Here is a 25,522-nt window from a genome sequence, read left to right as displayed (position 1 = left end):
CTGAAGTGGATGGTTTTGTTTTTCTGAGGTGCATCAGAAAGGTCAGTAGAGGGTCCTTCCTGCCAGCTCTCATGTACACAGGATTTTCTGAAAAGACCCTCATCTTCTAGGAAACAATCTCCAGCTTGTGTGAAGTCCAAGCCTTTTTGCCTGCTGCAGCAGTAAGTAGAATGTCATGAACTGCAAGGGCTGAGCCCTGCTCTCCAGCATCCCCAGAGCTCTGTGCTCACACACGGGGCTGGGAACTTCCTGCTCAAATGCAGAAGCAAATGGGAACTTAAAGCCAGGTCAAACAGGCCATGCAGCAGAGGCTGGAGAACAAATGCAGATGTATCTTTCCTTAACAGAGACTCAATTTAGTAATCACTGGATAAAAGAAATGAGCTGTTCCCCAGCCTGAGACAGTGGAGTAAACAGTTTGCTCTGGTCTGGGCTCTGCCAGCTCTCAGGGTATGTGCTGGCACAGACTGTGTCAACACAGATGTTGGGCAGCAAGTTTGATCTGGGACAAAATGCACTCATTAATGCTGTGTTCTGGTAGATTGCAGATCTGAAGACAGTATAGAGGGAGGAGCCAATCTGCATCTCCAGGCTTAAAAAGAAGACCTTACTAAGGACTGCTGAACCCGAACAGCTGCCCTGTGGGAAATGGGAAGGTAAGCCATGTTTATTTTTCTGTCATTGCCATTAAATCAAGTCCAGCACAAGGAAAGACCAAGTTATCCAAAATAATGAATAATGTATTTTTCATGTTAATGTCTTCCTGAAAAATCCTGCAGTATCAGTCTTACAACGTGTGTGCAGGTGTTCTTGACAGACTCACTCCAACATCCAGAGGCACGTCTGCATGCTGTCTTTTAATTATGGTATAAATACCTCCAAAACTGTAAACTAATCACAGGTAATACATTCTTGTACAAGCTCACAAATACACAAGTATCACACATGGTAGCAGACAGGGGCAAGGGTGACTTTCTCCCACCAGCAAGGCTCTGGCTTAGTTCCACTCCCTGCAGAGCTCCTTGTGCAGCTCACATGAGCATTTTGTGTTTCAGGATCACATCTTGAAAAGATCCCAAATGTAGGAATCTTTTGATTCCTATACAGCTGACCTCTCCTTGGAAATTCATTACTGTAAGGCTTAAATTCATGGTGAAGATGAAGAAAAGGTAAGACTGTTGCTAATAATGTCCCAGTGGGTACCAGCAGTGTCCCAGTGCCCGTGGTGTGCACAGCTGGGACAAACACTGAGCCTGAACTGCTGCTGGGGGGAGGAAGGTTCTACACAGGGATGGAATGCAGCTGTGCTGCAGGCTCTGTTCAAGGGACAGCAGCTTCCTGGATGTTTATGACTGATAGTAATTTCCTCTGAAGCTGTGTTCATGTGGCACTGGGGCTTCTCTGATGGATGGGAGGTTTTTTTTTTTTGAGGGAAAAAAAACCGCAAAAGAACTAACAAACACGGTATCAAAGGTTAATTCAGGCTCTTTGCCCCGTGAATTTAGTAGCTTTTTAACCCTGATTTAGAGGAATTTACTTCTGCTCTGATGTCTAAAGAAAGGATATTCTTTTAAGGTAGTCTGCTGTTGGAAAAAACAAAATGCAAAGTATTCACTGTTCTTTGAAAAAGTATGTAATCCAGTGTTCTTGTCTGATGCTTAAAATAGTTAAGCAGTTACTGACTGGACCTTGGAAATCCCAGCAGAAAGATTGCTGTGTGGGTTTGATTTCTTGCAATAAATTTAGACGGGCTTTTATTCTGAAGCCCTTTGGTCTGAAAAGTACTTTTTCCCTTCACGACACCCACAGCAGCATGAAAAGTCTTGGCTGCTCTTTGCAGCTGTCTGTGTGCCAAGCAAGAGGTCTAGAGAAAGCAGCCCAGTCCATTGACAAGTTGTTCTTTGGTCTGAAGCAGCTCCCAGATGTGACGCAAGCAGCAGCTCTGTGTGGTTCTACCCTTAAAATCAAAGGCCAGAGGTATGGATCAGCTGGTGAGAGCAATCAAAAACTGTTGGATGACTTTGAGTTTTCACTGAATGTCAGTCAGCACAGTGCAGAGAGCCTGAGCTCAGGGAGGTGTCAAAAACTGGCCCTCTGAGTCCTGAGTGTCAGTGGAGCAGGTATTTGAACAGAGGAGTGCTGGGAGTAACAGAAGATCAAGGCTTAGAGGGATCAGCTCAAAGCTCTTGTCCTTCTTTAGAGGCCCTTTGGAAGTCTGTTCCTTCCCAGTTATCTGTGTGCCTGTCCTGTGCTCAGCCAGCCTCAGCACCCAGTTTGATTCCTTGTAATCCAGCCAGTCTGCACCACACAGGCCCCCATTTCAGCAGCTCTTAGTTGTTCTCCCAAGGCCTCCAGAAAACCAGCCAGGCAGCAGTGACTTCAGCTGAGCCCACGCTGAGGTGACCTGATTTCCTTTACTCTCGTTACTGTTTGGTCATTTGTCAATGAGTCCAAGTCAAGTAGCAAGCTGACAATGATCCCTGTGCTCCCTGGTGTCTGTGCTTTTACCTTGTATCTTCTTTCATTTCTCACATTTCTAACAATGCTGAAAAACCTCCAAGGACTGCATTTTTCAATGTATTTTTACACAGTGTCCCTCTAAGCACTAGTATAATCCAAATAAATAATAATAAATTACATATATTGCTATGATTATTTGGACTCATTAATAGAGGAGGACCTACATGACGTGTGTGCAAATGTGGAATTTGGGCAAATTCCTGCAGTTGTTTGCTGTGTTCTCTTAACAATAAGATGTGCTAAAATACTTGTGCAGTCGGTTTGTTGGGCTGCACCAGTTCCAGGTTCCCTTTCTCAGCTGGTTTGCTGTGTGTTTGTGCTGCAGTCTGCCTGCATCATCTCAGGGGTGATGTCTGTGCTGTAGTTTGAGCTTTCTTTTTCCACTGGAAAGGCTTTTTCACTTGCTTCTTCTGAGTGCAGGAGAGACGTGGGCTGTGGAGCAGGTTCCACATCAGCCAGATCTCGGCAACTTTCAGACTGTGAACTACCATGAGATCCTTGTAAAAACAGGGATCGAATGTCTGGAGGTGTGGGGCAGCAGAAGGCTTGACGATGCCAAAGGTCTTGAATCCTTCATGCAAGATGGGCTTGAGGTTGATTCTCTGTAAGCACATGCCCAAGAAGACGTCGTCGATGGGGAAGAGTTCCACCTCCCTGCACGCCCTCGAGAGCCTCCCCATGGTGTGGCTGGAGAGCAGGAACCCTCCTCCCCCCGCGTAGGCCGGGTAGATGCTGAGCCCGTACATGGTCTCTGGGATGTAATATTTGCTCTTCCGGACGCGGATGGGACGGGCATTGTAGATGATGTCCCCAACAAAGAGGTCCTCAGTGGGGTCATGTCTCCTGAGGAAATCAACAATGTTCTCAATGTTGACAAAAACGTCGGCGTCACCTTTAAAAATGAATTTGACGTTGTGGCAGAACTCGGCAGCCCAGCTCAGGAAGTGGATCTCCTTCAGGGTCAGGTTGAAGAAAGTGTCCATGAAGTCCCAGAGCAGAATGTCCCGGTATGTCTGACTCTCCTGGTGGATCAGGGTCTCCCACGTCGCCAGCACTGTCCTGTTCTTTGGTGTTCCCAGGAGGAACACTCGCTGGATCTGCTCCCCGTTCACCAAACCCTCCCTGCCCCAAGTTTTCCGGACAATCTCGCGCCTGTCGAAGTCTTCAACCACCGATTTGATGGCAATGAGCAGAAAGGGCCCCCCAGGTGTTTTCCGGCATTTCCTGGGCTGGTTGATGAGGAGGTTGAAGTTCCTCTTGTCCTTGTTCAGGAGATAGTGCTGGAAGTTGAAGGCAGAATCAGTCGGCGGGGGGGGAGTTGTAGCTTGGGCCCTGTTCTTGGCCACTTCTGCTCGTCTAATGACAGGGGTAACTTGGGGTCTGGGTGCTGTTGCCTCTGCTGGTATCAGTCTCTCAGGTGCTCGGGGATCTGAGGATATTTTTGGGGTTGCTGGAGGCTTCTTCTGTGTTGGCTCCTTGTTTCCTGCCGGGACTAAATGTTCCAGCTGGGAGTAGAGTAAAGAGCAAAGCGCTACCAGCAGGAGGAGGGTACAGATCACATCCCCTTTGAGGCGAACTCTCATTGTCTCTGTGGTGTTCCTGGACTGCTAAAAGCCTTGTTTGAGCTGCCTGGCACCAATGTCCATCTGTAAATAAACAGAGGGTGTCAGCAGCAGGGATTTGGCAGCTCTGAGGCATGCAGGAAAGACTAACTTGAAAGATCATCTAAAAAAACCAGCAGCCAAGTGTGTTTTACTCAGGCAACCACTGAGACACCTTGAGGAACTTGCCCAAAGGCACATGGGGTTGCAAACCTGACCCTGACCCCAGCACTCCAGCTCTGTGACCTGGTTAGTTCAGTCATCATTCATCCTGAAAACCACTCTCTAAGCACCACCCAAAATCAGCCCTTCCTCCTGCATCCCTTGCTGCTGAACACGTTTTGCTGTTCCAGAGATTTCACTGCTTTGGGAAAAGCAGGATGGAAAAGGATGAACGGTGCCATTCTTCCATAAGTCATTACTTTTTCCTATTTTTTTTTCCCCTGAGCTTTGTAACTATTACTTGCTGCTTTTACCCTTTTTGACTTGAGACAGGGAGGCCCAGAGCTGAGGGGCAGACTCTCCAGTGGCAGTGTGTTGCTGGTGTTTCCCTGCATACAGAGCCAGCTCTTGTTGAACCTGCAGTGATTTATATCCAAAATGAATACATCAGGCATGCTCTCCAATGCACACAGGGCACTCTTTATAAAATATTAAACCATTATAAATAACTTCCATTAATAAGGTTAGAAGGGGCCACAGGTCTTCTTCCTCTGCCACATCACCCTAAGCAAGAGGTGGGGAAATAAATCCCAATATGCAGAAGCAAGACAGAGCCTGGGGTTAGGAACATTTTGTTCACGTATGAGAGATGAGGCTGCCCTGTGAAACACAAGATATTCCTCACTTACACTTTTCCTGGGGATCTTCTGTCTTACTCGGTCAGTTCTTCAACTGCAAACAGAAAATAACAAGGGAAGAGCAGTAAGAAGGCAGCAAGGAGCAGGTAACCAGCTCAGGGAGCAGCTGGGCAGGCGTGGGCAGCAGCACAGGCAGGTTCTGTCCCCAGTGCAGGAGCAGCCAAAGCTGAGCTGTGCAGAGGGCAGAGACAGTCACAGTCCCTTCAGTCCTCAGCAAGGAGCAGTTCCTGAGTTTAGCTCCACCCAAAGGTTTTCCCCCAAGTGCACAGAAGTGTTTTATACACCCCTGACAGTGTGTTACACTCACATGTGGCACCTGAGGGATCTGGGCAACATTTCAAGACTTATGAGGAACCAAAATGATGACACTGGTTGGTTTCTTGGCCAGCCCCTTTAACACTGTTAGATGGACATTACTCAGACCTCATCATTTTAACATTGTGCTTTTTCATTACTGGTTAACTGCTTCTCTGAGTTACTGTTGAAATAGAGAGTATTTCATCATCATATGGTATCACCTGTCTTTTTCTCAAGTGCAGCTCCAAAATGTTTATTGACCTCATCTGCTTTGTCTCCGTTGTTTCTGAAACCTTTATTTTGGCAAACAGCAGGTCTGTGCCTTGGTGTAAGGCTCTGGTGGATTTAAAGTCACTTCTTCCTTGTCCTGATGACAATGTTTTTTTCTTCAGGCCTTGTTTCTTACCTTTTTCTGGCCTCTCTTAGAGACCACTGGGGTTTTCTTCATTTGTTGGCTCTTTTCCCTGTACCTTTCACTCCTCTCCCAACCTGGGCAGATGTTTTAACTGGCACAGCTTTGATTCTAATAGCAGGATTGTAGAATTTCCTCAGACCTCTTGTAAATTGTTGTTAAAATATTTAGACTATTCAGGATCTGTTTTCTGTTTATGTTCTTCCTGGCACATGACTTGGCTGGTAACTGTTTTCAGCCTCGTGAAGCAGTCCCTCCTGACACGTAGAGAATGTGTTTGCATTTCACGTCTGTCGCGTGCAAACCCCCCCAGCAGTCCTGAGTGCTCCAACGTGTCCCAGTCCTGGACTAAATCTTCCTTGTTAAGATGTGGTTCCCAGCAGGCTTTCCCTCATGTCGCCTTCAATAATTTTCCAGAAGTTCTGGGGACACGAAGGGATGGTCCCACTGCACCCAGGATGTGCCACTGAGCTGGATCTGCTGAGGAGAAGGAGCCTGTCCTCCTTTGGCCTAATCACGAGCAAGAGTTTTTGCTGGGTGCTACTTTTAGGTGCTACCTAAAAGTGAGGTATCTTTGCTCCTTGTGTTGTGCTGGAAGGAGCTGTACTGAGGGGCTGTGCAGTTCTGTGGTGTGGTTTCCAAAGCCAGTGGGAGATGCACATCCCCAGCGGGATAAATCCTGACTGCACTGGGCTGTTTGTGTCTCCACTTGAGCTCCTTGTGAAGTCCCATCTCTTCTCTCACAGTAATAGCAAATTTATTTTTTCTTTTCTATAGAAAAGTCTGATCTTATTTCAGCTGCCAGACTCCAGATGGTAATTAAGGAGCTGGATGAAAGTCCTGGCTCTTTCCTGTGTTTAATTTTATTGTCAAGGGTTTGGAATAAATTGTGTGTGTCATGAAACTCGTAATTTCCATGGCTTACAGATTTATCCTGCCAGCATCTCAGACTCTGGCAATAAATGCCCTTGGAAAAGCCAAGAAAAACCCTGAATTGTTACAAGCCTGGGCTGATAGCCCAGGTTTTCTTCTGTGTATTCGTTTATTGAAAGTAAAGGATCTGAAATGGTGATTTCCATGCTGAAATCAAACAGGTCAGTGCTCAATACAGACATCTCATTTTCAAATGAAGTTGCCAGCCCTTGAAGTGGTTCCTTGATCTAACTATATGGATTTTCCAGTCTTTGTTAGATATTTCTTTCTTTGGAAGGAAATGCCTTCAGTTATTACACAGGTGTAAACTCTATCCATGGATGGCAGTGTGGGAAAAGCTGTCCTGTTCTGGAATACAGAGGGACTGATGATTCTGGCCAATGCTCTGGTATGTCCTAAAGCCAGAAAGATTATTCATCCATCTTGACACCAGGGGAAAAAAATTACAGGGCTATTGAAGTGAGCAGGAAATACTTGATGCCAAACTAAAGGGATGTGAGCACAGCAGAGCATTTCTGAGCACAGCATATCCCTGAGGATCTGCATCCGAGGCAGAGGCACCTCTGCTTCCTTGTGGGGCATCTCCATCCAGCTTGTGAAGCTGGGCTGGGCTCACAGGCTGCTGCATCACTTGGGGCCTCAGGGGACATGGGCTCAGCTGCCAGCACGGCCTCCTGTGTCCTCTGGGCTTGGAAAGGCAGGCAGCTGACCCTCTTTGTGGCTGCCTGGGGATGGATGCAGAGGGATCCTGGGTCTGACTGGGACAGTGCAGTTTGTCCCCCCAGGACAGCGGGGTCCTGGGGGAGGGGGGGGCTGTGAGCACCAGTGATGTGAGAGGGCTGAGCTGGGAACAGGCTGACAGGTCCCATGTGCAGGAGGTGGGAAGATGAGGAGCCCATAAATAAGGAATGTGCTGTAAGAGCCAGGTGGGGCACAGCCTGCATGGCCCAAGAGGCTACAAAAGGCTGGAAAGCTGGAAGTGGCCAGAGCTGGGCATGGCACCCTGGTGAGCATCCAGGCAGGAATCCGACCTGCACTGTTGCACGCTCGGGCAGAAGGCCCAGTCCTCTGCCTGGTTTTCATTTATTTGAGAGGAGGATTCTGAAATATGGCCAAGAACAGCTGCAATAAAAGCAGTTAAATGCTGATTTAAAGCAAAAATTCCTAATCCTTCTTTCCCAGTTGAATGACGTGAAGCCTTGAGCTCATCCTGGAAATCTCCTTCCCTTGCATCACTCATCACCCCTCCAGCACTTGGCACTTCTGTTCAGGGCCAAGGTGGGAAAAAGTCTCTGGATGCTGCCCCTGAATTCAGTCGAGAATGGTGATTCTGGCATGTTGCTTTGTGCTCTGAAGAGCAGTTATTTGACCCACCCAGCCTGGGGACAAGCAGCTGTGACAGTGAGGTGAGCTGAAAATGGGGTTACACCGAGCCAGGGGGTCCCAAACTGGCACCACACTCTGCTGGCCACTCCCAGCCCAGCTCCTGGGCACATCCATCCCACAGGCACATCCATCCCACAGGCACACCCTGGCTGTCCCTGGCTCAGCTCTGCCCAGCTGCACATGGAGTGAGTGTTCTGGCTCCCTCCTGACTCCTGCCCTGGAGCTGCCCCTGGTGGGTTTGGGCTGGGCAGCAGAGGGCCCATGCACTGTGTGGCCATGCAGGATGTGGGGCTGGGCCTGCTGGTGGAGGTGTCTCACCTGCTTCTCTGTAAAGTGATCTAAAGAACGTGTGTGGGATCCAGCAGTGGTGGGTTTGAGGAGATGTTTTTTTTGTAATCCTCAGGGAAGCTTGTAAAATTCTGGTTGGTGGGGATGCTCTGGGGCAATGCTTCAGGTTTGGGGTGTTTGTTTTCATTTTGTGAGGGTTGAATGCTTTTCATGAGAACAAAGGCATGTGGTAACACCCAGGGCTGGATACTGAGACCTGCCTGGGCTCTGGCCTGCAAGGGGAGAGGTCTGAGTACATGTCTCCCCCCTGCCTTGTTTCCAGTAGTTTTTCCATCCTCATTTCCTCAGCAAGAGCCAAGCAAATTCCCAGGACCCTCCTCACCTTGTGCTGCTGTTCCTCTGCCTCAGGAGGAGTCCTGACAGTGTTCAAGGAACAGTAATGCCATACCCTATGCCCATCCTGCAGCTGGACCTGTGTAAAATAGATGTGTTCAGATGAGCTTCATCCCCCCAGACCAGGATGCTGGCACTAAAAAGCCTGCCCTGCCTGAAGCCCTGCAGGGAGGCTGCATTTTCCCACTGACTTTCCCTTGGTCCCACCTTCTGAGCCCCTGAGGGCTGGCACAGTGTTTGACTTCTGTGTCTACACCAGCTTAGTTTAAATGTCTTGCTGAACACACAGACATGAGAAGCACTCTGTTTTGGGTAAGGATCACTGGGTTTGCTCTCTTCCAGCTGCACTGGGCTGCCATCCTTCCCTTACCCTTCTACAGAAATCTGAAGGGCAAAGGCCAAGGCTTCAAACTCTCAGCTGAGTTACCCTGCTTTGGGTCTTGTGGTGGCAAAACTTCATTTTGCATCTGGGCTCTGGGGTACCCACAGAGAAACGTGTCAGCTCCCAGCACCGGGTTTGTTCTGCCCCACATACAAAAACATGCATGAAACAACTTGGCTTTAACCATTTAAGATGTGTCAGAAGCATTTAAAGGGGAGAAATAGCTGTATATGTTGGAGCAGGGGAAGAAGCTGTCTTCCATTTCTGTGTTTGGGTGTCGTGTAATGGGTTTTATTCCTGCATAGTTTCTCTTTTTGGTTTTGTTTCTTTGTTTTGGCACACCCCCTAGGCAAAGTCAATAATCTCCTCAGAGTTACTGCTTTAAGTGGCTTTGGTGCCAGACAACTCCTCTCTGCACTTCAGGGTGTTTGTGAAGAGGTCTCATTTGGAGTTACAGGATCACAAAGTGATGCTGACTGATTGGATCCTCTGCACTAGAAGACAGAGCAGGCTGAAATACAGAGATGCCCCTTGGTGCAATGGTTAATGCAAAGCCCTAAAAAATGGAGTAACCAAAACATCTGCTGTGCTGCCTGACCAGAACAAAGCTCATCTCATTCAGCTGCCTAGAAGTTCTGAAGTCTATAAACAAAGCAAGAGCAGGCTGTAGGATTTAATTAGCTGAATGTCTTGAGAGCTATCCCAGGAGGTGGGGATGAAGCAGAGCCCAAGGAACACAGCACAGAGGGGCAGAAGCTCAGAGGGGCAGAAGTTCAGTGCCCAGCTCCATACCAGGTTCTGTCACACACTGGGACAGTGCCACAGTGGCAGCACTGTGCCATCATTGCTGCTGTTACTTGCTGTTGCAGCACCTGGAGGCAAAAGCTCTGTTGGGTCAAACACTGCAGAAGCAGGTAACAAAAATGCAGGCCCTGCTCCAAAGACAATTTCCAACTTCCCTGTCAGAGCTGCTTTTCAGATTTTTTTTTTTTCCAGGCCAGAGCAAATGAATGGATGAAATCCATGCTGTTACAGGACAGGGTGCCCTATTTATCTGTTTGCCCCAGTCCTTAAATACGTGGTTTGCTCAGCTTCCCAGCCGGCTGGGCCCATTTTATTGCAGTCTCCCCTGTTGGCACTGCCAGCCCTGCCCTCACAGTGCCAGGCACAGTCAGGTAACCGGCTGCAAACGGCTGCTGCTGTCCCCTCCTTTTACTTTCCACCCCACTTTTATGAAGTGTACAAACTGAAATGCAGAGGAACTGCAGAGCTGCTGTGTGAAGGCAGCAGTTGGATGCTGAGATGTCTGTTTTCACATACAGGGGTCCCAGGAAGGAACTTGCACAGTCCCCAGTGTGGTACCCTGGCAGAAGGAGGTTGTGCGTGGGATCCCGCTGGCCCTGGGCAGAACTGGCTCCTGCCCGACTGTCCCCAGGACCTCTGGGAAATGCTGCTCCTGTCACCCTGCTGACCCGGGGTAAGTCCTGGCGTACACGTGGCACAGTTTGGGGGCTGCAGCTCTGCTGGATTTAAGCAGTGCCCGATGTTTTGTGGCCCTTTCAGGGCAGGAGGAGCCATCGTGGCAGTGCCTGGGCAGGATGAGCTGCTGCCCAGCAAACAGGGGAAACTGGCTCCTCCTGAGCACCACGGCTCCAACGAGACTGCTCAGCTGCCTGCAAGGTAGGAGAAGGTAACACACAATTTCCCTCTGCAGGCTCAGCAGCCTCGAGAGGTATTTCCCTAAGTTCAGATGCAGTCTGGTGTGCTGGTAGCCTGATTTTCAGAATCACAGAGAGCTCAGCAGCTCAGCTCACCACTGAGTGCTCTGGGGAGATGGGCCCCTCCTGAGCAGCCAAGCACAGGGTGAGGAACCTGCCCTCTCTCTTCCAAACATTCATTTTTCTTGGCCCCAGGAGGAGAATAAAGCCTTGCAGGCTTGTGAAGGGGTAAGAAACAGTCCTACTGAAACAACCATCTTCCTTTCCCAGCCCTCCCCGGGCTGTAGCATTTGCTGCCTCTTCAGCTCACAGACCCTCTTCTGATCTGATAAATAATTTGCCTGACGTGCCCCAAGCCCCAACAATCACAGTGCATTAGCATGGATGTATTATTACACCCAGACACAAATGGGAGAGAGAGCAAGTGCTGGTGAACCCCCCTAATTTCAATAATTTTATCGGAATCTGCCCAAAAGCTATTTAAAAATGTGATTGGTGACTGTCCATTTCACAGGGATTGAATTATTTTCTTTCTATCTTTGTGACACTCGAGAGGTTGGAAATGCCTGTGTTTTGCTCAAACATGGGAAAGATTCACATCCTTTTACTGATGAGGAATGGCTTGTAAATGTAATGTGCCACCACTGGGACGTGTTCTTGGTTGAGAGGAAACCCAGCCTGAGAGCACTGGAGGCACCGTGCAGAGAAACCCCGAGCTTCTGTAAAAACAACTGAAGAGTTCTTTGGAAAGTAAAGTGTAAAGCAGATGTATGGGGCTGGAGGCTGCGTGTTCAGAGCCTCAGCCGACCCTGCCGCGTGTTAACCATCGCAGCTCAGGCTGCTGCACGTACAACAGGGCAAGAGCAACAAGGCGACAAAAAGGAGCCGCAGGCTGGAGGCAAAGGGAAGCAGCGAGGACAGTCTGCAGCTCCCCCCGCTCGCTGCACAGCTCCCCCAGCCCACCCCGATCGGCACACACAGATACTCACAGCCCGTTCCACAGCGCCGATCCGTCCCCGCGGTGTCCGGGCAGCGGCTGCCGGGGAGGCACATCTGGACAGTCCGTGCGGGACACTCCGCGCCCTCAGCGCGGCCCGGGGAAGGCTCTCCGGGAGCTGGGAGCGGAGCTCCGGGAGCTGGCAGCGCTCTCTGTCCGCTCTGGGCCGTTCTGGGGCGGCCCCGATCGCCCCCGCCCCGGCCGGGCCGCGCCGCCTGAGCCGGGGCCGCTCCCGGAGCCGCTCCCGGAGCCTCCCGCGCCCGGTCCCGGCAGCGAGGGAAGAGCGGCGGCCCCGGGAGGGAGCAGCGGCCCCGGGCAGGAGCTGGGCCCGGTCCAGGCCCGGACACGTGATGGGAGCGGGGCCGGGGGTGTCGGGGCTCCGGCTCCGGGCGCGTCCCTCAGCTCCGAGAGAAGGTGCGGCGCTTTTTTTTTTCCCCTAACTTTTTTTTTTTTCCAATAGAAAACGCGCTATTTTTTTTCCCCCCCCTGACTTTCTTCTTTTCGTTCTGCAGTTTGGGGTTTTTGTTTGTTTATTTTTTAATCCCCTCGCGAGTATTTGCCTCTGCAAAGAGTCAAAGTGAAAAACTGAGGTTGGGTCCAGCTCAGAAGTAAAATCCAGTTGGGGGTTGGTTGCTGTTTTTCCTAGCAGGGAAATAATGGGAGGAGGTGAGAGCTGAGCAGTACAGAGGCTGAAGACAGATTCGAGGGTCCCTCCCAAAACACTGAAAAAACCCCAAACCCCACCTGTTGTTTTTTTTTTTCCATTTAATTTGAAATAGTTGAAAACAAAACATTTTTATTTGGAGCCAAATCTAAATTGCCATCACTACTTATCTGCCAGCTGAGTGCAGCCATTGCACTTCCAATCTCTGTGGCTGTTTCTTTGTCTCTGCAGTATAAACAATGACCCTCATTCCTCCAACAGAGGCCAAGCATCTGGAGAGTGCCCAGACCACAGCCTCTTTAGAAAGCAAAGTTTTTTGTGTACAGTGAACATGTCATAAAGGGAGGTTTTGATCTACTCTGTTGTTTTCATGAACAACCGACTGTTTTTTAAACATAACGTAAAAATCTCTTTCTGTCAGCATCTGTGCTTTTTTGAGGTATTTTTGATTTCAGCTCCAATGTTTTGCTTTACTGAACACAGTGTCATGGGGAAGAGCGGGTTCCTGGTGGGACACCCTCGGGCCGTGCACTGAGGTGCTGCAGGCTGGGAAAGCCCTTTGGTGGTGATCAGCAGCTGGACCTCAGTGGCTCCCTGAGCTGCTCAGCTGATCAGAAACCTCCATCAGAGATGTTGTTCAGATTCACGCTCTCCCTGTGCCAGCCCAAGGTACCTCTGTCCTTTTTCTCTGCAGCAGCAGCCCCAGGGTATCTTTCATCCCTCCTCCTTAAGGATGCAGATGATGGTCACAAGAGTAGGTTGGTGTCTGCCTTTGCTGAGGGGGACTGGCTGTGGAGGGAGGAGACAGCTCCCTAAACCATCAGGGACTCACAGCAGGTATTTCCTCCACGATCCCCTGCCCAGGTTCTGAGGCCTGCTCCCCTTTCCACTTGCTCCCATGGGGTGAGAGTGAAAACAGAGGCTTTCCTTGATGCGTGGAGGCTTGGAGAGTCGTGCAAGCAGCTTGGGAAGTGGAGCAGCTTCTCCATGGGTGCTTCTATGTGCTGGTTGTCTCACCTGGACCTTGTTCCCTGGGCACTGATGCACGACTGGTTTATTCTTCTCACTCCCAGCAGAGGTGCCCCTGGTCTGTCCCGTGCTGTGTCACTGTGTCACCAGGCTGGGTCAGTGGTCTTGCTGACCCGGGCTGGTGTGTCCTTCCAGCTGCTGTAGGGCAGAGCCCTGCTCCCTGTCACTGTATTCCTGCAGGCATCAAGCCATGCAGTTGGGAATACAGCTTTGTGGTGGATAAAGAAGGGCTGATCTTGTGATTTTCAAATGGTGTTTGAGATTTAAGCGATTCAGGGTGAAATACAGCTTTGCTCGAGTTCATGGCAAAAGGAATTTCCCTGGATTCAGCTGTCAGGTCAGCCAGTGGCTTCCTGTGTAAAGCTGCTGGAGATTCCTGGTCCAAGCTCCTTGGCTCCCCACCTAGGGAGCAGGCAGCCCTGTGGCAAAGCTCAGTACCAGCGAGGCACTTGGTTTGCAGTGGGGCTGTGGCCTCAGAGGAGCCCCAGGTACCTCAGCAGCACTGAAAGGAGCACAGGGAGCTCTGCCAGGTACCAGGGCTGGGAGAAACCTCCCCTTCTGGCCATGTTTGCTAAGAACAGGCTCATCAAAGCAGTAACTGGAAGCTGAACAAGCAGGGTGGCTTGGCTTGGCTTCGACCTGCAGCCAGAGCCATCCCCTTGCAGGTGGGGCACCCTTGGGGTGTCAGGAGGAACGTCTGACCTCGGGCAGGACCCTGCTGTGCATCCAGAGCCTCAGGCTGCATGTTCCTCCGAGAGCTGGGGATCGCCAGCGTGGCCAGAACTGCAGTGAACCCCCTTCTTCCTCCTGCCCTGAGTGTTCAGTGAAAGTCTCTGAGGCATTTGTCATCAAAAGTATGTATTTATTTATAAAAAAGAATAGAGAAAAAATATACCAGTGTTTTTTTTTCTATAAAAGACAATTCCTTGGAGGTTAAATGTCCTAGACCCAAGGATACATGGCATTGCAGTCCATAGCTGTAGATGGCTGATCCAGATCTGATGCTGAATATCATGGGAATTTGGAATTAGAAGATTTGCAAGTGATTTTCCACTGACAACTAAGATATTTCAACCACACATCTCCTGCAGATTACAGTTAGAGATGTATGGCCAGATCCCTTCACTGACTAAAATTCAATCCACAGAAGAAAATAATATATAATTTTTGACTCTAGGCCTTAAATTGCTTCACTGTCTGAGTCCATCTCCATACAAACGACACGTGGCCAGACCTTGTCTGGTGTAAAGCCAAGGATCTCACCAGTGTCCTGCACACACTCCAGGATGTGGGTTACTCTCACAAAACCCTCTTGACTCCCATTCTAGTTCCTCCTCAGTTCAAGGTGTACAGTACCAGGGGTTCACGGCTACACCAGAATTTTCAGTTAGACTAAATCATCAATGTAAGTGAATTTAAGTGAGGCTCCTCATTGCTGTGCACACTTGCTTTTGGTTTCAAAGTCAGTGGGCAGCTGCCGGGGTGTGACTTGGAGGTGGCTCCTTTTGGGACTGCAGGTGGGAGGTGACACAGTGACCCAGGACAACTTCTCAATGCCAAATCCAGGTTTGAAATGAATGGGAAATAAAGAGGTATTTTCCTCTGAGACAATTTCATATCAGGGTATACTGACAGGTTTGCCTCTATCAGATGCCTCATGTCGAAGTATTTCTGGTGAGCATTTAACTTTCACTCTCTTCTTTATTATCATCTGTTTGAGCACTGTAGCTCAGCTATGCCAAAACAAATCATTCAAATTCTCCTTTGGATGGATCTTTTATTCCTTCTGGCAGACTGAAAGGAGCCTCCTTCAAATCTGAAACATGGTTAAAACTACAAAAACAATCTGCACCACAAAAAAAAAGCCCTCTTGGATCCCTTCCTCTAAGCACATTTTGGGCTGGTTTTTTTCCTGTTTTATATTTTATCTATTTCAGGTCTTATATGCAACTGATTAGCATCTTTATTTGCTTTTAATATTGTGTTTGATTCTGAAACACCACCATCACCTCGAAAATATTTTTTTCCCCAGTGCCAAGTGTGTCACCAAGTGTCCCCAACACCTCCCTCTCTGCACTCCCCTCACTGCACTGCTGCCCAAGGTAAGGACATGACCCCCATTTCTTCAGCAATCTCTGCTAAGGGTTTTTCCTTTGTGAGTGCTTCTCCCTTCCCTGTGTGATAAGAGTTCCCTTGTTTTTGCACAGTGGTGTAAAACTGCTGGAAAATCTTCTGGGTAAAGCAGAAGTAAACTCAGAGTGGAGCTCCAGCCCAATGCCACACCAAGGCAAATGCCATCCTGTCCTCACCATCCAACCGACCTGCTTCATTCTAAGGCCTCTGGGAAAGTTGTTTCTATCTATTTCTGTGCCAGATAATACTAACAAAAGCTACTCTTTCAGCAGGAAGGAGTCCACTTGAGACCAGAACTGAAGTTTTCATTGCACCTGATGCTGACGACTGATCATGGAAAAGCAGGTATGCAACAGCCACTGCTATGGTCCTAAAACATGCAATGCACTTAATTCCACCACGGAATATCCCTGGAAAACCCTTTTCCTGCAAGTCTCTGCAATGAAGGCACCTGTGAATGCTGTTAAAGATGATGATATTCCACAAAGGTTGCCAGAGGCTCCAGCACTTAATGGCACTTTTGAGAGGGAATGTGTGAGTAAGAGGCAATACCCATGCCAGTGCTGGCAGAGAGGGACAATGCACAGTGCCTGCAGTCAGGAGGAAGCATTCATGCTTAGTGCTCTGTAAAAGAGTAATAGCTGCAAAAAAGTTTTCTGGACTTGAAGGAGGTGCTGAATAATACAACTTTCTCATTTTAAGCATTAACAGGTACTACAAAAACTAGTAATTCTCACTACTCAGAGGCTGCCTTATGTGAAAGTTGTGTACATGAATACCTAGACTGAGAGCTTAGAAAAACTTATTACAAATAAGACAGCAGGCTATGCATATGACCTTGTCTTCTTTAAAAAATCATTTCTGCAAAATCAAGAGCAAACCCTCTTGCTGTTAATTTCCCAGTTTCTGATTTTTAAAATTTTTTGAAAGACCATTTGTCAGGTGGGTTGCTGCCAAACAGAGTTCCCTAGTTGGGATCTGGCAGGAAAGCTAAAGGCTTTGAGGTATGGCTCCACAGCAGCTTAAATTAACTAAGGTCAGCATCACTGTGCTGGTCCCAAAAGCAAAACTGTCACAGAGGTAATTGCTGCATTTTGGGAAGAGCATTGGTACTACTGGAAGGGAGAGGGTAGGATGTGGAGCAGGAATGGAGGAGCTGAGACTGCAATGGCACTGACAAAAGCCACAGTCTTTGCAGAGATGGTGCCTGCATAAAGTCCTGCTTCCTTTGAAGCTAAGGGCAAGATGGAAGCAGATACACCTTGAAAACATCTTTCCCATCCTTAACCCACATCATCCCTTTCCTGATTTTGTATGGAACCTTGGGGGTTCAAAATCTGCAGAGGACAAGTGAGGTTTCTCAGGCTTATACTGAGGGATGTGATGCTCATCTCACCTGAGGCATGTGGATCCCACCTGGGTAGAAGCTGGACATCTAAATCCTGCTCAGCCAGGTTTCCACTTTAGCAGAAGCTGAGGGAGCAGCTCCAGCCCCAGGAGCTCAGGTCTGGGCCCACACCTGAACCTGAGGTTGCATTCCTTCTTACTGAATTACAGCTTTGACTCCAGGGAAGGATTAAGGTGTGAGATGTGGTTTAAAAGGCCATCAGAGCCTGACTGGAAGCTGGTCCTACCATGACTGCCAGCAGCCTGATAGTCACCCGTGCACACAGGCTTTATGTGTGTAGCTAGAGCCACCCTCTGCAGCTGAAACAGTTTCCACAGCCCACTGGCTGTTCCCACGAGTGGGAAGGGCAAAAAGACAGAGAATTAATTGAAAAGGATTAGTAAAAACCTATCAGGAAAGCCTTGGGAATATGTCAAAGGTAATCCAGCTGCTGTTGTGCCTCACAGGACCCGTGTCACGCTGGACACTTGTTGCTCTGTGCTTTGTTATGGGCAGAGGTGTGGCCTGCTCTGTTCAGTCTGCTCAGCCACACCAGGGGACACTCAGCTTCTCCCACGGGAACTGAGAGCAGGAGTCAGCCCTGGGGTTTGGGAGATTTGTCTCTTCAGCCACTTTTACCCTAAAAATCAGTGCAGGTAAATCCAGGTGCAGCAGCTGCTGCTCAGGGAAAGGCTCTGTGCAGATCTTGTGGGATGTGGGCTGTGAGCTGCCCCCTCCAGAGAGCTCAGCAGGCCCAGAGTGGGAGGGTGAGAAGGGAGTGAAGGCAGGAGCAGCCCCTGGCCAGGGGGTTGCTCAGCTCTGTGGGGTCAGGATGGCCCTCCCTGCTGGGACACACCTTGGAGCAGCAGCTCCAACCCACAATGGTCACTCACTGACCAGGGGACTGCTCTCCACAGCTGAGGCTCCCTCAGCTGCCAGGCAGGAGCTGAGCACGATGTGCTCAATGCATCACTGTCCACCACAGACCAGGGAAAGCTGAGAATCGTTGTCTGAATTTGAGTTTGTCCACACTGCTTGTTCAGTGCCTGGAATTTGTTCCACAGCAGCAGTCTTGTGGAAGCCCTGTGGAAGATTATGGCTGTTCCAGCTGGAAGGGAAACCTTCAGGTGGTGAGTGGTGGGAAGGAGCTATAATAGAGCAGGGCAGGACAGATGCACTTGCCACAGATATTTTTCAAACAGAAAAGGAAAATAATATAAAATTGATTTTTCCTTAATTTTCCCTCTGTCTTTCCTTGATGTCATGCCTGAGGGCATAAATGTCTTCAATATAAAAAACATATTGCAGCTCCCCAGGTGATGGCCCTGAGACACAGCCTGAGAAGCAGTGGCATTGTCTGCTTCCCAGAAAAATTCTCTGAGATGCCTTGCTTGCTTTTCTCCTCTCCCCCACTCTCCCCTAGGGTTCTCTGTCTGGCTGCTTCCCTGTGACAGTCCTGAAGGAAGCTACCTTCCCTTCCCTCAGTCCTGAAGGAAGTCAGGCTGGAAGCCTCTCTCACCAGTTCACAGGAAGGTAGTGCTGACTTCTGGAAACACAATGAAATAGGGAAGGTAAGAGGTCCATGCTGGCTTCTGTGAGCACAGAGCCTCTCCCCTGGACATTCCAACCTAGATGGAAACCTGTGGTGATTTTCAGGGCTTCACATTCCCAGAAACTGGCAGCAGTTTCATACAGTAGCTAAAGCAGGAAAGCCCTTAGCAATGGCAGTGCCCTTCGGGCTCTAGGAGCAGTCCTCGTTGGAGTGGAGGCCCAGGAGCTCCTCAGCCAAGCTGATAAGACCATTTTCTTCCAGGGCTGTGATCAGCCGTGCTATTGTGGCCTTCTTGCCCTCTGACTGGATAAACCTGAGGAGCAGCTGATAGGCCTGTTCATAGAGTCCCTCTCGTTCGTACTCCAGGGCCAGGTTGTCAATGACAGGATCACGCAGGGCCCGGCAGCTCTTCTGCAAAGAGCGACCCACCTGCTTCCACTTCTTGGACACGAGCTTGGCAAATTTCTGGTGGTCATCCAGGGTGATTGTTCTGTTGTCTGAAAGGGACAGAGGGCAGGTAAGACACAAGCTTTCGTGGCTGATGTGATGCAGCTTGGGCCAGTCCAAGGTTTGGTCAGTGTTCTGTGGAGCAGGGAAGCTGTTCAGTGTCCACAGCATGTTATTAAACTGCTGTGAAGCTGCTCTGCCTTCCTCTGGTGTTCCAGCACCAGGGCAGCACTCTGAGGTTGGGTAGTGAAGCTACAGGGACTGTCCTGCTGGGAGCAGTTCCCCCACCACTGGAAAGGGAAATCCAGCAGGAGTTAAGCCTCCCTGCTCACTGTGCATCAGCTGCACATCTCAGTTCTCCACAGTCTGCCAGCCCCAGGGTGCTGCTGCTGCCTCGGGGGGCAAACCTGTAGCACGTGGTGACACAATTACCTGCTCACAGCCATGTGCCCTGGCACCTCTGAGCTCCTTGCCTTGCTCATGCTGTTCCCTTGTTGAAATCCTCCCACAACATCATCAGAGCATCTGGGCTTGCCCCTACCCTGCAAGCTTGGCAATGCCTTTTTTCCTTTTCTTGTTTCTCCCCCAGGACTGTGCTGTGGTTTGCCAGAGCTCTTTTTTTTCCTGATGGACATCTTCTTCATTTGTTTTAGCCTTTCAAAAGCAACTTGGTAAGTCCAAGTCTCCTGTTCTCTACCTAAGTATCCTCCAAATACTGAAACCTAGACAAGAGCTCTCTCCTCAGCTGTTTAGCCCTGGAGCCTGCACACAGCTCAGAAGTGATCTAGCTGATCCAAGCTACCATTGCTATGTGAGACTGTCTGAAAGCTCTCTGTAGGGACAGACCCCAGGGGCAGCTGGTGTACTACAGGGAGCCTGGAAAATCAGTCCTGTCTAAAAGCAGGGCTGAGGGTGTCCATAGTAATCTCCACAGCCTAATCCAACCTACACTATTAACTCACCTCAGCCAGTGACGTGGAGGAAGAGAAAAATATATTCTTCCTTTCAGTATCAATTTTAAAATGTGGGGAACCTGGAAGGGACACAGACTCTGAAGCATCTGGTTTTATGCCACCCCAGAAAAGTAAACAGGTTGAGGCCTGATCTGAAGCACTATGACAATATTTTAGGGCCATTATAATTCCTTCCTTATGGGATGCTGAGAAATCCTTGATTTATCTGAGGTAGACGCCAGTGTGCAGTCATGCTAATCCTCCCTCTCAGGCTGGGAGGCAAGGAAGACCAAGGGTTCTCTTGGTTAGTTCTAACTACTCACCAAACTGCTGTCCCTGAAAGATGAAGGTGCCTGGTGGGGGAAGGGAGCTGCCTTGAGAAGGATGAGGCAGAGATGGGGACTTGAGAGGTGCACAGTCTTTTATAGCCACGTTGTTGTTGATGCTCTGGTGGACAGTCAGGCCCTTGAGGTGTTCCTCCAGCTCGGTGAGCTCCTCATCGCGCAGGCGGTCAGGCTGCAATGCAAACACCGTCAGGGACTCCTGCCAGGGTCACCCTCTGGCAAAGCTCTGGGTACTTAGCTGGAAGGTGCAGCTTAAGATGATGGTGTCAAGAGGGGAGTGATGAGACAGCTACAGCATGAGCTGTAAGCCAGCTAAATGAGACAGTCTGATGGAGCTCTGGCTGTTAATGTGTGAATTTGAGTCTGTAATGTGATATGACACAGACCATCTCCCCTCCTGGGTTTCTCCTGTGCAGTGCTTACAAGTTGCACAAAACTGCTTATTTTCAGCAGCCTTCTGCAAGAATTAGGATGCACTATAGGCAGCAAGGCTCCTCCAAATTCCACGAGGGTCAGACCCACAGAACAGGGTGACCTGATCCAAAGGCTCATGGCCACCAAAGCAGGCAGCTCCTGCTTCTGTCTCTGTCCCTCTGTTCCCTAAGGTTTGTTGTTCCTGGGTCCTTGCCAAGCCAGTTTTTCTCACTAACCAAGGGAAAACTAGTCTGACCTCCAAAAAGCAGGTAATGGGGAAAGGAGTAAAGAAGGCAAAGCACTTGGGAAGAGTCAAACCTGGTGAGTACTCTGACTCAGCCAGAGCTAACCACTAGTTCATCTCATGTGCAGCAGGTCCCAGCACTGCCCTCAGCTGCTGACAGCTGGGCCCCACTGCCATCTTTCTGACTGTGCCCTGTTAGGTGGGGTCAGACTGAGACACTTTTGGGGAACTGAGAATAAGCCCATCTCTTTTGTCCAGTCAGCTAGTTCAGCAGAGGGAGGGAGCAGCAAGCCAAAGCTGACAGGGTATGGGATAACACATGTTGTTTGGTCCAGGGATCAAAGGTTTGAGTCTCATTCTCTGTGCTTGCAGAAAAGCAATTTGACAAAACTTGCTTGTGTGCTTATCTTCCTGAATAAATGGTGACTACCTATTTCTCAGGACCTTCTAGAGGAACCAGAGGAGCCAGAGCTATAGTTTCAGATGGAAAAAAAGGAAGGTGATGAGTTTAATCATGTCAGGTGCCTTGCTTTTGTGGTGAGATGACATGATCTCACAGTTCCTGCAGGCAGGACTAGAGTGCCAGTGCCCAAGTGTGATGTGGGCTCTGAGGGATGTTGCCTTCAGCAGGGCAGCCCACTGTGCTGGCAGCAGGTGCTGTGTGTCCCCACTCTGTCACAGGGGGTTGGTGTGATGCGCCCAGTGTTTGCACTCACACTCATTTCTAGGTGCAGTTGCTGTGGCTGCTCTGGGAGCAGGGGGTGTGAGAGGCAGGGCAGGAAGGTGCTGAGCAGTGCTGGTTCCACACAGGACTGCTGTCCTCTCTGCCCCCTCACAGCTGTACCAGGCACAGCCATGCTCTCAGCTGCACCCTCTAGCATTCCTCATCTTAGCGGGGATAGCACCACACTAACTGTTACACACAGGAGCCACAGGGATTCAGCAGAATCTCTGTAGGATGTTTTAGAGAATGCTACTGCCCTTCTGCAAAAGTGCATGGCTCTTTTCTGGGGAAGGGCAGAGCTGTTTCTCCACATTACAGCTGAGAAGTAAAGGAGGAAGTTTGTCAACCCAACGTGTTGCATCAGAACAATATCTGCAGCCACCTTCACAAGCCCTGTGTCACCACTCCTCATTGCTGCCTGCCCTCCCTCCCCCTCACCTTTTCTCTGTAGATGCACTCCAGGCAACGATCCTCATCCTTCAGCATGTTGTCAAGGTGCTCACTGCCAGCCTTCAGCTCCATTTCCAGAGGCACTGTGGTCATGGCCAAGGAGAGCTGGAGGTGATTCTGGAGGGCCTTCTGGAGCGCTCCGTCCCGGTAACTGCGCAGGAAGCGGCGGCAGTTCTCCTGCCTGCAGAACTTGAGCTGCACTATCAGCTGGGGGTGGCTGCAGTGCACCTTCAGCATGTCCACACCGTTCATGCTGCCCGTGGAGTCTGGCAGGGAGAAGTGAGCAGAGTCACTATCCAGGCATGAGACAGCCCACCCAGACCCACTCCCATCCACCACCAAGCCTGCAATGGAGCAGCTTTTGAATTCTCTTTGTGACAGAGTTCTCTGGGATGAAAACCCTGCACGTAAAACCAAGAGGGAAGGATTAAGTTCTCACTGCCCTGCCACCATGGATCTCCACGAAGTATGGTGTCCAACTGAAGATGTATGGAACTACATCCCAGGTAATTGTATCAATACCATTTATTAGGGGAAGTTTTAAATTTGAGGTTCCATTTCCAGGGCTGAGATGGTTATGCTAAATTGGTAGCACAGGAAAGTTTTACAGATGAAAGCTCAGTTCAGCTCAGTGCTCAGTCAGTCTTCAGTCCTTGTGACTGGAGTTTTATGCAGTGATGAAGGTCCTCGAAAGAGACCCAGTGTTTCCTCTCCAGTCTGTGCCTAGAGGTAACTTTGGCTGGTGAATGACAGATCCAGCCACAGGAATTAAGCTGCTTGAGACTGGGCCTTGACTTGTTAAGGTCTTTTGCACAAAGGATTAATTCACAGTAAAATCTTAGCAAGGAGAAGCCAGGGATGTACCTCTGACATTACTATAGGAGGAGCAGGAGCAATGTGGACAACAGAAATTACCAGGCTTCCTTTTCCCAGGAAAATTTAATTTTTATTAGCTGTGCACATTGATCTTGTCTCCACAGTCACTTTATATGCTGATGATGACAGTTCAAAGTATGTGGTTTTCCTTTTTTTGCAGCAGAGGCCCATGGGAGGCTGCTGTACTGCTTCCAGACCTGACTCAAACTCTTGGCCTGTCATTACACAGGGCTGTGTGGAGGCTCAGACTGGCACTATCTCAGGTATTGCTAAACCACACGTCATGGCATGGAGGACAATCCCAAGGCAAGAACAATCCCATGCTTGGAGGACAATGTGTGCTCCACATTAGGCAGGACAAGTGATCTGCCATCTAACAGTGGCTTTACATGTTTACTGAGTCCTGGTTGCATCAGAAAGTCTAGTTTGGACCAGATGTGTAACTGGGACATGGGGCATTTTAATTCGCTGTGGATGACCAGAAGAGTCTTTTTATCTCTTCATACTTTTTTTTTGTAAGTGCTTATTAAACAAAAGCTGCCATAACAGGATAAGAGGGATGGGGAGGAAAAGCTGCACAGACATGGAAACCTTTATGAGTAGTGTTCAAGAAGCTGTAAAGCTACCTCAAAAGAGAGGACTTTGCAACTGCCTGTCTTCATGGGGAAGACATGTCCTTCTGTCTGGTGTCTCCCTCTCATTTCAGTGTGTGCCTGTTGCCTCTCATTCCCCATGCACCACTATGAAGGGCGTGGCTCCATCTCCCCCTCCCCACAGGTATCAGCTGGCTGTTTGGTAGGTCCCCTGAAGCCTTCTCTTCCCCAGACTGAACAGGTTCAACTCCCTCAGCCTCTCCTCACAGGGTGAACCTCTGCTGAACTTACTCCACTTTGTTGTCTTTCCTAAATAGTGAGGACAAGCTTTCCCTGCCCATGAATGTGAGATTAGAGAAAGGCCTGGCATTGTGTGAAGAGAGGAGGCAGCAGACCAAGATATGAGAGAGAACAGATACCTGCTAATGCCAGCTTCAGTGCCCTGAACACACCGGGCTTCTCCTGGGAGCTCTCGTAGAGGGACGGCAGAACGACGGTCTTGCTCGTTGACTGCAGGAAGAGGTAAGCACTGCCAATCCAGGGAGCGGAGCTGCCTGCCATCTTCAGCACCCTACAAAATCACACAGCCAGCTGAGAGACCATAGGGAAAATGGCCTGATGCCAGGAGAGTGCTTACAGCACACACTGAGCCACAAGCATGATGGAATTATGGGGATTTACCCTTATTTCTTAGAGCAGTGCTGATGTTGTTAAAGCAAGTGTAACCTTTGAGGACTTTACTGTTACTCTGCAAAGCACAGGACAGCAGGGACATGGTGTCCCAAAATCAGCAGCTCACAAAGCTTTGCTTTCATTTTCCACTGGAGTCCATTCATTTCATAGTCCAAATATGCTACAAAGCAAAGAGTTTCAGCAAGAGTTTCAGTCCTCATGCCTCTGACTGACCAGCCAAGCTGACAAACCCTGAAGATGCACATTTGAGGTGCTCCAGGAGTCCTGGTTCTGGCACCTTCCCATGGACTGAAGCCCTACTGCTGGCAGGGGCATTCTGCCTGAGGTCCCACTCCCCTGGTTGTCTTCAGTAAAGGATATGTTACAGAGCCCAGAGCTCTCGTAGCAGAACACTACAGAAACAGGACAAGGGGTAATGGTTTTAAACTAAAAGATGGCAGATTTAGACTAGATATCAGGAAGAAGTTTTTTACAATGAGAGTGGTGAAACACTGGCAAAGGTTGCCCAGAGGGCTAGTGGGTGCCCCATCCCTGGAAATATTCAAGGTGAGGTGTGACAGGGCTCTGAGCAACCTGGTCAAGTTGAAGATGTCCCTGCCCACCACAGAGGGGTTGGACTATGCCTTGAACGGTCCCTTCCAACCCCAACCATTCTGTGATTCTGTGGCTCAGGACTACTGCTCTGCTTTGCTTGTGCCCTTTGCTGTCGTGCCCCTGCAGTGTTATCCCAGCAGGTGAATTGTGCAGCCCCGTGAGCGCTGCCCGCCCCAGTCCCCGCTTCGCACCCTCGTGCTGTCAGAACACCAGCCCCGGGCAGAAAGCCGCGTTTGTGCCCATGGCTGTTGCCCTTCTCGCCGACTCCTGGCAGGGCTCAGGCGCTGCCGCTCCCTGCCCGCCCCGGCCTCGCGCCGCGGGCCGGCCCCGGGGAAGGCGCTGGAGCAGCGCTGCCCTCGGCGGTGCCGCCCGCGGGGACCCGGGTGTGCCCCTGGTGTGCCCCTGGTGTGCCCCAGCCCCTCCGGCCCGGCCCGGCTCTGCCCGGCCCGTCCCCGCCGCAGCCCCGGGCCCGGCGTTACCTCGTCCCGCCGCTCGGCCTCGGCCCCGGCACTTCCGCCCCAGCGGCGCCGCCCGCCGGGCCCGGGCTGAGGGAGGGGAACCGGCCCGGCCCGGCTGAGGCCCCTCAGCCCTCCTGCTGACCCGGCCGCCCTGCCGGCCCCCGGGTGTCCCCCCGCAGG

At 50.1% G+C, this 25,522-nt stretch overlaps 2 protein-coding genes and 1 long non-coding RNA gene across 8 annotated transcripts; 1 reads left to right on the top strand and 2 right to left on the bottom strand.

Moving 5' to 3' along the window:
• Positions 1-668: 668 nt before the first annotated feature.
• Positions 669-11,969, bottom strand: B3GNT9 (UDP-GlcNAc:betaGal beta-1,3-N-acetylglucosaminyltransferase 9). Of its 2 annotated transcripts, XM_032701139.1 has the most exons (4): positions 11,780-11,904; positions 8,680-8,769; positions 4,973-5,015; positions 669-4,166 (listed from the first exon to the last, which is right to left on the bottom strand). In XM_032701139.1, exon 4 carries the CDS (start codon positions 4,101-4,103, stop codon positions 2,856-2,858), a length of 1,248 nt encoding a protein of 415 aa, XP_032557030.1. In that variant the 5' UTR covers positions 4,104-4,166; positions 4,973-5,015; positions 8,680-8,769; positions 11,780-11,904; the 3' UTR covers positions 669-2,855. The 2 variants fall into 2 exon arrangements, with proteins under 2 accessions (XP_032557030.1, XP_032557029.1); XM_032701138.1 differs by lacking the exon at positions 8,680-8,769 and having other exon boundaries at positions 11,780-11,969.
• On the top strand, positions 10,652-24,216 carry LOC116793351. Of its 3 annotated transcripts, XR_004359459.1 has the most exons (8): positions 10,652-10,752; positions 13,146-13,288; positions 15,513-15,582; positions 15,883-15,958; positions 18,424-18,571; positions 19,589-19,670; positions 22,130-22,615; positions 23,915-24,216. It is a non-coding gene; the product is annotated as an uncharacterized LOC116793351 (long non-coding RNA). The 3 variants fall into 3 exon arrangements; XR_004359460.1 differs by lacking the exons at positions 10,652-10,752; positions 13,146-13,288 and adding an exon at positions 12,626-13,120; XR_004359458.1 differs by lacking the exons at positions 10,652-10,752; positions 13,146-13,288 and having other exon boundaries at positions 15,245-15,582.
• On the bottom strand, positions 15,162-25,460 carry TRADD (TNFRSF1A associated via death domain). Of its 3 annotated transcripts, none has more exons than XM_032701149.1 (5): positions 25,364-25,460; positions 24,017-24,168; positions 22,117-22,394; positions 20,276-20,468; positions 15,162-19,049 (listed from the first exon to the last, which is right to left on the bottom strand). In XM_032701149.1, exons 2-5 carry the CDS (start codon positions 24,156-24,158, stop codon positions 18,742-18,744), a joined length of 921 nt encoding a protein of 306 aa, XP_032557040.1. In that variant the 5' UTR covers positions 24,159-24,168; positions 25,364-25,460; the 3' UTR covers positions 15,162-18,741. The 3 variants fall into 3 exon arrangements, with proteins under 3 accessions (XP_032557040.1, XP_032557038.1, XP_032557039.1); XM_032701147.1 differs by lacking the exon at positions 25,364-25,460 and adding an exon at positions 25,076-25,207; XM_032701148.1 differs by lacking the exon at positions 25,364-25,460 and adding an exon at positions 24,279-24,741.
• Positions 25,461-25,522: the final 62 nt, after the last annotated feature.

The sequence above is a fragment of the Chiroxiphia lanceolata genome, chromosome 13 (assembly GCF_009829145.1).
Source record: "Chiroxiphia lanceolata isolate bChiLan1 chromosome 13, bChiLan1.pri, whole genome shotgun sequence".
In the NCBI taxonomy this organism is placed as follows: Eukaryota; Metazoa; Chordata; class Aves; order Passeriformes; family Pipridae; genus Chiroxiphia; species Chiroxiphia lanceolata.
This window is presented reverse-complemented; position numbering and strand designations above follow the sequence as displayed.

What these genes read in the sequence shown, in the direction of transcription:
- B3GNT9 (XM_032701138.1), bottom strand. Translation starts at nt 4,103, where the DNA reads ATGAGAGTTCGCCTCAAAGGGGATGTGATCTGTACCCTCCTCCTGCTG.
- TRADD (XM_032701149.1), bottom strand. Translation starts at nt 24,158, where the DNA reads ATGGCAGGCAGCTCCGCTCCCTGGATTGGCAGTGCTTACCTCTTCCTG. An exon ending in AGTGCATCTACAGAGAAAAG is followed by an intron (nt 20,469 to 22,116) that starts GTGAGGGGGAGG and finishes TTTGCATTGCAG; the next exon opens with CCTGACCGCCTGCGCGATGA. An exon ending in CTTTCAGGGACAGCAGTTTG is followed by an intron (nt 19,050 to 20,275) that starts GTGAGTAGTTAG and finishes TGTCCCTTTCAG; the next exon opens with ACAACAGAACAATCACCCTG.